The 11,179-nt window shown below is 51.1% G+C and overlaps 1 protein-coding gene across 1 annotated transcript; it reads right to left on the bottom strand.

Annotated features, from left to right (window-relative positions):
* Positions 1 to 291: 291 nt before the first annotated feature.
* DYRK2 (dual specificity tyrosine phosphorylation regulated kinase 2) lies at positions 292 to 10,434 on the bottom strand. Its single transcript, XM_047741090.1, has 3 exons — positions 9,972 to 10,434; positions 9,185 to 9,333; positions 292 to 2,187 (listed from the first exon to the last, which is right to left on the bottom strand). Exons 1-3 carry the CDS (start codon positions 10,018 to 10,020, stop codon positions 580 to 582), a joined length of 1,806 nt encoding a protein of 601 aa, XP_047597046.1. The 5' UTR covers positions 10,021 to 10,434; the 3' UTR covers positions 292 to 579.
* Positions 10,435 to 11,179: the final 745 nt, after the last annotated feature.

Genomic DNA, 11,179 nt, shown 5'->3' with positions numbered 1-11,179 from the left:
CCTTGGGGAGGTCGTGTCTGTTTGACCACTGGTTTGGGAAAAAAAGTCCCTAAGGTGCAGTTCTCCTTAGAGTATCACTGTCGTCCTGACCATTCTTCTCCCACCCTCGCTACGACCCACGGGACTTACAGGAAACGGAGGCAGGACCTGCTACCCCTGTGCATGAACCTGGCGCATGGAGGGAGGAGGGGGCCCTTCGGGGGCAGTCGCCTAGGGAGAATATACTATGAACCATAGAAACAGTGAATGTCTTCGACACCAATCTGTAAATGCGCAGCAGTCACGAAGTAATCAATGGCCTGCCACTGATGTTTATTACTCTGCCACACTAGATACAGTAAGGCTCATCATACTTTTAGAACACAAAAACAGTTTCAGAAGTATAAAAACTTAAAGCATTGTCCCCATGTATTTTATAAAAACAAAATGAACAACTTTCTTACATTAAAATAAGTGCTGAAAAGATACAAATGAGTTGAGTTATTGAGCAAATAAAAACAGGTCTGAGCTACTCCTTTTCAACCCGATAAGGCTCAGCAACGTCGTATCTTTCAGATTACCAGCATCGGGGGACTCAGCTCAGCTAACAAGTTTTGGCAACACTGTCCTCTGCTGAATATTCCCATTGGCATCCGTCATCTGTGCCAAATTAGTCCTCAGTTTGGAAGCTGAGCTGGAAGGTGGAGGTAACTTGGAAATGGATGTGATAGCACCAGTGCTCTCGGTTATCCTTTTCACGGATGTCTTCTCCCCCGTCGGAGGCTTTGGCAACCGCCTCCTCAGCCAGGGGTGCCGTAAAGCCTGGCCAGGGGTCATGCGAACCGCAGGATCCCATTCTAAACACTGTTTTAAGAAGTCAAGGAAAAGGGGATCGTCACACCCCTTCAGTGCATTCCCCCACTCTCTGCTCTCGGGTGGGCCCCTCAGTTTCCCCCGCCGGGAACGGCCTCCATTGAGAACCACAGAGCCGTCTGAGAGAGTCGTGACAGTGCAGTAACGGGGATAACCCTTGGAGCTCACAAAATTTTTGGCTCGTTTGGACGCATCCAGCAGTTTCTGAGAGGGCATGCCCAACAGTTCAATCATACAAGCCAGCTGGTCCCCTTCATCTTCCCCAGGCAAGAGTGGGTAACCAGTCAGGAGCTCTGCTAGAATGCAACCCAGGCTCCACATGTCGATGGGCATGCCATATCTGGCGCCGAGGATCACTTCCGGAGCCCGGTAAAAACGGGACTGAATGTACGTGTAGACACGCTGATGCTCGTAACAACTGGAGCCAAAATCGATCACTTTAATCCCGCTTCTACCCTGCTGTTTTAACAAAATGTTCTCGGGCTTAAGGTCACAGTGAATGATTCTGTTCTTGTGCAAAGCATCCAAGCACTGTAGAATCGAGTGGGCAAACTTGCGAACCAGAGGCAGGCTGAAGCCCTGGAACTTATTCTTCTTGATGAGCTCGTAAAGGTTCATGCTCAGCAGCTCGAACGTCATGCAGATATGGTTCCGGAAGGTGAAGTTCTCCAGCATGTGGATGACGTTCATGGTGTTGTCCTTGTCCTGCTTCCGCAGGTGCTCCAGGATTCGGATCTCCTCCGCCGCCTGCCGGTGGAACCGCTTCTCGTTCCGCACCATCTTCAGGGCCACGTGCTGGTGGACTTTGTGGTCGTAGGCCTTGACCACCTGCCCGAAGCTTCCCTTCCCGATGACCTTGAGGACCTCGTACCTGTAAGCCACGTGATCATGGGGCACCTGCACATAGGATCCCTGGTCGTCGTCATAGCCTCCATTGTTGGGCCCACCGGTCATGCCCTGGCGCTTCTTTGCATTTGGACCCAAGAAATAGATCTCGGGGTAGCTGAAAATCTCATGGTGCTCGAAGGTGGTCAGCTTTTGCATGTATTGCTTCATTGCTTGTTCAGGGGTCAGGGGGGTGGCCTTCGCCTTCCCTAGGCCTTCCATAGACTTCAGAGATGTGGCGCTGCCCTGCCGTCTGTGGACGCTCTCCAGCTGCCGCTCGGGCACCACGGGCAAGCCCGCCTTCCCCACCGTGGTGAGCCCATTGGGCTGTGTCGTGAGCACTGTCCGCTTGTTACTGTTGTCCTCGAACAGCTGCTGAACCTGGATCTGGCCGTGGCCGTGGCTGCTGACGTGTAAGTGATCATTCATTGTGTGCTTACTGCCGCCGATCTGGAATGCAGAAAGCAACCGTCAGGAGGGTGCAAGAGGTCTGTGTCCCCATATGGGCTATTTTCCAGGTCAGCCCCCAGCCCACCTTTACAAAACCTGATCTGTCTGCATTTGCAGGGGGAGTCAGGTGCACTATACGGGAGGAGCTGTATGCCCAGGAGGGACCTCACGAACACCCTGATGCTGACAGCCTCTGAGAAAATAAAGGAGAAGGACGAGCGGCCTTGGTAAGGCTTTGCAACATGAGATCCTGCAAACAAGGACACTGTGAGCACTCCGCCGGACAGAACAGCCGTTGGCTGCACTTATGCAGGATCTTCAGAGAAAGTTCCCCTGGAGGCCAAGAGCATCTGTCTTGTTCCCTGGCCTCTACCTAACATTCAGCACTAGGCCTGGCATGCCCCAGGCATCCCGCTCAGCCTACACCTAATATGAAATGAAACAGGACACAGAGAAAACACAAACATGTGGTCTCCGTGCCAGCTCCGCCCCCTCCCCCTTTCACAGTAGCTTCCTCGTTGCCAGGAGGGCAGGGGCCACGTCTGTCTTGTCCATTTCTCTTTCTCCCATGTCTCACTAGCTCTGTTGTAAAAACACTAGCATATTCATTCTCGGTCTTCTCTACTACTTGGAGAACTGACTACACCTAGGAAGATGTATGAAACGATGGCAAAAAAATCTGCACTTTTCGGCTTGAGAGATTCCCATGTAGATATGCACTGCACATCCTGTGAACCTCTCATCTATTTTTAAAAAACGTCTGGGCTTCATTGACTGTGATGACCATTTAAGGCCATTCGGCACAACAAACCAACCACCACACACTTTTGGGCCTTCCTTTGGTCAATGGCTCAGCTCTGTGCACAGTGTATTTCCGTGGGCTGCTGGGATACTCGGCTTTCCAACAAGGAATACAAAGTAGCGACTTCTATTTCAGGCACACATGCCAACCCTGAACATTCCTGTCTAAACAAAACTGCCCGTGCAAGCCAAGGGGCCCCCAGCCTTTTACTGAGAATCTGCTTGGGATTTCTTTCAAGTATTATTATTGCAAAGATGTGAGGGAGGGGAGAGCACTAGCAGCCAGGATGCCCTCTCAGTTAGGAATTTTCACCAGCCTCAGACAACCACCCACAAGTCTTAATGCATCCTGCTTGGTGATTCTTATATAGAATCTTTAGGATCAATTCCTCATTCACAACCCAGCTCATTCATTCAACCAGTATCAGCTAAAGTCTAGCCGCACAAGGGGCAGAGGCACTGTTCTCTAGGAGCTTATAACAAATTAACTGAAATCTTTTGTGGTATTTCTTTCTGTGTGAGCTTTCTGAATCCTACCTTTTGGGCTTTATATACTACCAAAAGAGTAGAAGCAGTTTGTATATGTAATATCGCAATTTGGGAAGTGGTTTGGGATCACCTGGATTCCAAAATGAAATTTCACATCCTTCTTAGTAGCCGACCAAGACCCTCGAATTTTCTTTAACTGACATATCGCCTGCACAGAGATTATTGAGGAATGACTTTTCTCTCTGCTTGCTTCTAAAACAAAGTAGAATATAGTATAGTCCCTGGGCTTGTCCAAAGTGTGATTTCACAGAGTGAGGGATTTTACTTCTCACACCAACTCTGTGAAGACTTCTAGTCAAACCCTTTTATTAAAGTCATAGATGATGATATCTCATGCTAAGTGAACTTTTGTCAGGGTAGCTGGACAGGTTATTATATCCCCATTCGAAGCCAAAAGCGGAATGGTCCATAAAGATGAATTAGGAAGTCCATGAGTGTATATAATAGTACAAGCTTGACCAACTGCTTTTGTTCCCAAGCCCACTCTCTGCACCCCTCCTCCAAAGACCCACTGTAGTCTTTTAAGCACCAGGAAATACAAGGACCTGAAATTCAAAAGCTATCTCTTCTAGAGAACCATTCTCTTCAAGGTGGGAAGGAGTGATTCAGAAGAAAAACCTACATTACCAATGTACACACTACAAAAAAGCATGAGGCTTCACTAGGGACAAAATTAACCTTGGGGCTTTAGCAACTCTTAAAAAGAGAGCAAAGCAAAACTTTCTCAGCATCAGAAATTCACTCCAGTTTTTGCAACAGCAGTCTTCATGTTTTGCACAATTAAAAATTTAACACACACGTTTAGTGACTAGCACCAAAGAGAGCTTGACTATTAACTGGTTCACCTACTCTCTCTCCAAATGCTTTTTCTGACTCTTCTCAGCTGTCTCAACTATTAGTTCACCTACCCTTGGGTGGGTTCAGGGGTTCCCCAGGGTTCAAGCCTCAACTTTCCTGGCTTCTCAACTCCCACTAATTCTCCCTACTTGATCCTGACCACAGCCGCGGCGGACATCTGCCACCTATGCCACACCTAGCTGGGGCCTGCCTAATCTACTCTCCTGGGCTCTGGCCCTTGTGTCCAACTACAGACCCATGGCCTTTCCCACAAGCAATCCAAACCCAACTCATGATTTTCCTACCAAAACCATTTCCTCCTCCCATCCCCTCAATTTCCAATAAACAAAAGGCTTCACCGCCACAGTCACTCAAGCTTTACATCTGGAAATCCTTTTCAGCGTCTCCCTCACCTTCCAAGTCCCCATTAGGCCTTGTCGTCTCTCTCCATCCTACTTCCTCTCCAGGGACCCAGCATCACGACCCACTCCTGTTGTCTTTCACTGGGACACTGGAAGCTGATCCTAACATGCCCCCTTGCTTCTGGGTCTAAAATTCCTCAAATCTCTTCTCTCCAAAGTACTTCTGGAGCTGTCACTGAAAACTGTCAATCTGATATTAACCTCACTTTTGCTCAAGGCCTACAACTGTATGCCATTTCCACAGATAATACATGAACTGATAGGCAAGGACTCCAGGTTCTGAAATGTAGGACATAAATGACCTCAGTCCTTCCTTCCAATGTCATCTACCACTGTTACAATTCTGAGAGTAAAAAAGCTGCATTCCCCAAGACCTGTGGAGACACCAAGCTCTTTTATGCTCCTTTGCTTTTTGGTGAAGTCATGTTTCATAGTGGTTACGAGTTGAGACATCTTCAATTAGACACATGGGGAATGAATCCCAGCTCTATTACTTACTAAATGCGTGACCTTGGGTGATTTACTTAATCTCTCTGAACCTCAGAATACTTGCTGTAAAACAAAAGGCAACAGGGCTTCCCATTAGGGCTATTAGGATTAAATAAGGTAAAATGTACAAAGTGCTTAGTAAAGAAGAGCTATTATTATCATCCTTTCCAAAAGCTGCTTGGAATCTCCTAACCCCTCAGTCTTCAATGTCCAGTGCACCTCCCACCTTTCCAATGAACTGTCCCCTTTCCTTCCCTGTGCGTTTAGCCCACGGATAGACTGTTAATACCTAGTTCATTTTACCCTGTTTTGACACCGGAGGTACCCACCTGGCTGTGAGCAATTCAAGGGCGGAGTCACCTCTTATCTTTGTTAAGTCCTTATTAACATAAACCCAAACAGACAGAAAGCACTCAGGTAGTATCAATTGATTGGAAGAACACATGTTAACAAACCCTTGCTAACTGATAACTCTCTGAGTTCCATTTGGGAACCACCTTTGTACCTTCATAAGAAAACACAAAGTTAATGCCCGGGGAATTGGGAATCCTCCCTGGTGACCTGAGTCACAAGATGTTAGCCTTCCAGTGCCTCAGCAGAGACTTAAAGGCAAACGACAGCCAGTTAAAAAGGACCCAGAGTAGATGCATTGACTAAACACCTCAAAGCCATGGGTGTCATTTAAAAAAAAAAACAAAACTCCAGATGTTAAGGGGGATTCGGTTGAGAGGCAGTGGTAAGGAAGGCCTTTGATCTCAAACACTGCAGGACTCTCTAATCACAACGGAATTCTGAAGCACAATTAACTGATTAGAAAAAAAGGGGTGGGGGGAGCTCTAGAAGAGCCACACTATTTCCAGAACACGTATGCCAGGCCTACGTAAGGGAAAGGATATTAGAAACCTTTCACTCCACCTTCTGAAGTCTCAAAACGTGGCTTATTCCTATTTGCCAGGGTCCACCTAGCATGGCTGTCGCATTTAAAACACGCACAGAATGAATGCCCTTGTTAGACAGGTACGATGTATGCGTGCAAACAGAGAGACGTACAGAAGCCTTCTCTGACCATGAAATGGTTCAGTGTTAAAAATTATGTAAGAACAATAGTCTAACCAGCTTGGTAGTTTTAATCTCTTCCAATAATAAAGTGGAAAATAGAAGATACTTCACTGTGCTAACATTTTTGAGCATCTTGAAACTTCCCTGAAGTCATCTTAGAAATGCCGTATAGTGTTATGGAACAGAACTGAGTGCAAAAAGGTTGGATTTTAGCTGCTCCTCAGTGACAGACAACATATGTGGCCCTAAGGCAAATATCTACTTTTTCTTCTTCAAAATATCCCTATTTTTATAATGAGAATACTCATTCTTCTTTAATCCCAATTATTTTATAAAGGTAAAATGGTAACTGGAGATGGCTTTAAACATCAGAACAGTTATGAAACTGATCTAATACTAATACGGGAATTAAAAAATAAGTATAATATTATCTCCTATACAACGTTGAAAGAAAAAAAAATAATAGGAATTGAGACAGTCACTGGGTACACTTTTAGAACAAACAGAAACAAACAAAATGACTAAGTATACAATAATATATCCATGGAGACAGGTAACAAAAAGGCAATGAACTAAATAAATTCCAAAGTTCACAGTCTTTATAATCACATATTTACCCACCTACTGTATCATTTACAATGGAAAATATGGGCAAGCTCCTGTGACAAGATCATTTTCCTCTCCTCAATACGCTTTCCCCCTCCTACTCTAAAACAGCTCTTCCCAGGTATAATTGCTGTGGGATTTAAAAAAAAAAAAAAAACCTTATCAACACCTGAAAGACATATGAGAATATGAATCTGCAAAGATTCCTGCATTTATAACAAAACAAACACAACTTCCTAGGATAAGCGGTGTCAAACTAGATGTTGAAGCTAGGCTCAGAAGGGCTGGGCCTTTAGCTCCAGCCTTGACATCAACTGGCTAGGGAATCTTGACCAAACCAGTTAACCTGTCTATTTCCTCACCCGTAAAATCAAAGAGTAGAACCAGATAAATGCTGTGTGGTCTTTTTAAACTCTCCTGTTCTAGGAAACCTGCAATGTTGTACAAATAAAATCAAAACTAAACCACAGTCAAAACCCAACTTCACACTTTCCAAACCAAGTCTCTAATGACCAATAACACACTGGAATTTTAACTGTAAGATAAAAACAGGTCAATCAGGCAGATACCACAAGAAAATACAAGCATCCATTCCTGGGAGTCCTCAGAACGACCCTCATATCTTTTCATTTCTGGTCCACGGCAGGCAGTTCCTCCAGTGGACTACTTCTGTTTTCTCTAATCTCGTTACGTGTACATATTGGAAAAAGTAAATCTAGTAAAGCCCACTCTTGGAATCCAGATGCAAACCAAGTACTTCTTTCCAGGTCATGCCAAGTCATGTGATTGCATTCACACATGGAAAAAAGTGGATGGGATCATTTCCAAATTGTCAGACAATTCTGAACCTAACAAACCCAAACCCCTAAAACCAATGGCAATTCCTCAACTAAAACATCACTTTAACAGGAACATTCAACCATTAACATACACAATCAACCAGCCTGACAGATTCTCTTCCACCATCAACAGTGCGACACAATCAGTTAACTTCTGTGTGGTCAATTCCTAGCCCTTGGTCACATGTTAAGGGGAGGGGGGACAGAGGGAGAGAGAGAAGGGAGGGAGGGAGAGAGAGAGAATGACTAAAAACAAAATATTCTCCTATACAACTTGTGCACATTGGTCCAGGTCTAAGGGGAGATACTCCGCTGCAGCCATCCTCTCACAAATTCTCTAATGAAGTTTCCCCATAACACCTGACCCTCAGAGCTGCTTCTCTGTAGAGCAGAAATGGCCTTTTCTACAAGAATTTAACTTTCACGAGACAAATGAAGCCATATTCCTCCCAAGCATCCCTCATGCAGAACCACCTTGGGCCGTTCCTCTGGAGGATCCAATTGGAAATAGGACCTAGGGAACCATCAGTGCCTCCAAAAGTGCACAGCCCCTCTAAGCAGTCACCTTCCAAGGGCGATCTCTGCGAGCTGAGAAAAGGTACATGCTGCAGTCAAATCCAGCTTGCCAATCTGCAGCCACTAGTCCCACGATGGGCTCTCCCCTCCCTCTCCACCCACCAAGGGGCCATGGCACCTGGCAGGTGCCCTGCCCTGCCCTTCTCTCTTCCAAAGCAAAGGCGGCTCTTTCCTTTTGAATAATATCCAAATGCAGAATCCTTACAGGGGTGGCTTGTTGTTTTGACTGCTGCTGTGGCTCTTATTTTTGTTAATGTTAATTACAATTTCTGCTGTGCTCAAACCTGTAGCACTCATAAAACATGCTTCCACACGCGGGGGCAATTGGCGGTGCTCCCTGCTGGCTGAAGCCAGGCTTGGGAGGCTCTTTGGGGGATCGATTTTCTGGGCAGGACGGCCTGACTGTCCCCTAACACAGATCTGTTCTATAAATACCCACTACTCAACGTGGTGGGGGGGTGGGGCTGGGGGATGTTTATCCGGTCAGGGAAAGGAGCTCTGGGAAGCAAGGACGGAAAAAGGAGGGAAAAAAGAAGGAAAAAAGCAAGAAGGAAGTTCCGAGGAAGAGGAGCGCAGGGGTGGGCGGGCTCCAGAGGGGAAGTGAGGGGCCCACGCCACGAATCTTCCTTTGTGGCTGCAGCTTTGGGCTCACCCAAGTTGCATAGGGTGGCGTCCAAGAGAGGACACTAGCCAGGGGCGTGGAGACACTCGCACTTCGACCTTTCTCTTCCAGGCGTCAGAACACCACCGTCCGGGTGTTTATGCCCCGGGTCCCTCCCGCACCCCTTCCCCCCGGCCTCCCGCGGGGCTGGGTCTCACCGTGTGGGCTGCGGCGGCAGCGTTGCTGGCCCGGAGAGGCGGCAGGGCGATCGGGGAGGGCGGGCCGGTCCCCACTCCGCTCCGGGGAGCCCCAGCACCGAGCCCCGGGGAAGCCTGAAGCTGACGAACGGCGCTGTCCCCTCCTCGGCCTGGGAGCCACGCGCAGGAGGAGACAAAAGAGGGTCAGGGGAGAGAAAGTCACCCAGACCCCGTCGCCCCGCCCCACCCCTCTGGGTAGCGAACCCCGCTCTCCCCAGGAGAGAGACCGGATGGTAAAAACTGGCGTCCGGGGGACTAAAAGGGCGCCCCGGCCCCGGATCCCAGGCGCGCAGCCCCGGGCGGGGCCCGGGCAGCTGCAAAGTTAAGTCGGGCGCCGGCGCGCGAGTTCGCGACCCCGCGGCGGAGCCGGGCTGGGCCGGGGCTGTGCGGCCCACGTTGCAAGCGGCCGCAGGCCGGGAAGAGGACTGGACCGCCGACAAGGGCGAGATGGCCTCGCCAAGCCCCGGGCGAGGGTGTGGGGGGAGGCCCGGAACGGCCCCCGCCGGCCGGGTCGTGGGTTCCACTCGGTGGAGCCCTGGGGCCGGCGTGCAACAATGAGCGGAGCCGAGGCGAGGGCGCGCCGTCCGCCCGGGGGCCCCGCCGCGGCGCAGACTTTGTTCGAGGTCCGGCAGGCGGCGGGCGCCCGCGCCACGAGGGTTGGACCCGGGCCGCGCGGGGGCCGGCGGGGGCCGGCGGGGGCCGGCGGGGGCGGGCGCCCGGGGCGGCGTGGCGGCCCGGCCCTCCTTACCGGTCGGGTAGGCGGCGGGAGCGGCGGCCGAAGGTTTCCTGGTTAACATGGCCGCTGGAGAAGAAAATGCATTTCAGGGCTGCCGTCTCCGCTGCCGCCGCCGCCCGTCCTGCTGCTACTTCTCCCGGCCGCCGCCGCCTCCCGGTCGCCCCTCTCGCGGGTCTCCGGCGCCTCCTCGCCGCCTCGCGTCAGCTACAGCCAGACACACACAGTCCGCTGCATCCCCGCGGCCCGGGCCCGCCGCCGCGAGTCCCCCGCTCTCCTCCTCGCCGCCGCCGTCCTCCTCTTCCTCGGGCGGCTGCAGCACCCCCCGGCCCGTGCACATGCCTCGCCCTCCCCTGCGCGCCGCTGGCCTCCCCGATTCCCTCACATAGGGCGCGGGGGAGCGGGCAGCGCCACCACGACCGACTCGTTCGGGAGCCTCCTCCCGGGCTCGAGCGCGCGCGCCCCCGCGCACACTGGCTCTGGCGCCCGCGCGCGGCGCGGCCCGGGAGGCCAACCCCGCCCCCGCTCCCCTCCACGGCCGGCGCAGGCCCCGCCCCCGGGCTCCCCCTCCCCCCCAGCCTAGCCACAGGCGCTCGCGTACACCCCACCCCCACCCCGGCCACCCTCCGGAGTCACTACCCCACCCAGTCATCTGCATAGCCACCCCTCCACTCCCCGGAAAAGTCTGCAGTCTCCGCTCGGCCTCTGCCTCCCCCTCCGGCCATCCGCACTGCTCCCCTCGGCTCCCCTCCTAACGACCTTTTCCCCTCCCCGGCCCCCAGCCCCTGCAAGCACCCCTCCTTTTTTCCTACAGCGCAACCTACCACTGCTTCTTTCCCCCGAAATCGATGCAGAGACCCCACCCCTCCCGCGAGTGCCCCCCAAACACAGGCATTTTCAGCTTTCTGAGACCAATGGCTACGCACAGACAATACTGTCACCCCAATCCGATCCCAGTGGCTTAACCGCCCCCTCTCCCCAGTTTATCATGTAAATAACTTAGTCGTGCGAGGGTCACCTCGATAAGTCAAGCCCGAAAGAGGACCACAGCTTAGCTCCGTGAGCCCTGAGCGTGGGCGAAGGAGGGGGCTGCCCTCCCACCTCCACCTCCACCTCCACCACACACACCCTCCCCGATTTACTGACACCAAGTGACCGCTTTCCAGTCTCTAGGACAGGGGAGGCTGAGAGGCGCTTTTGGATGGCTGCTGGGGAAGCAGTTG

This window comes from Lutra lutra, chromosome 8 (assembly GCF_902655055.1).
Source record: "Lutra lutra chromosome 8, mLutLut1.2, whole genome shotgun sequence".
Lineage (NCBI taxonomy): Eukaryota > Metazoa > Chordata > Mammalia > Carnivora > Mustelidae > Lutra > Lutra lutra.
Note: the sequence above shows the minus strand (reverse complement) of the source record. Positions and strands in the feature narration are given on the sequence as shown.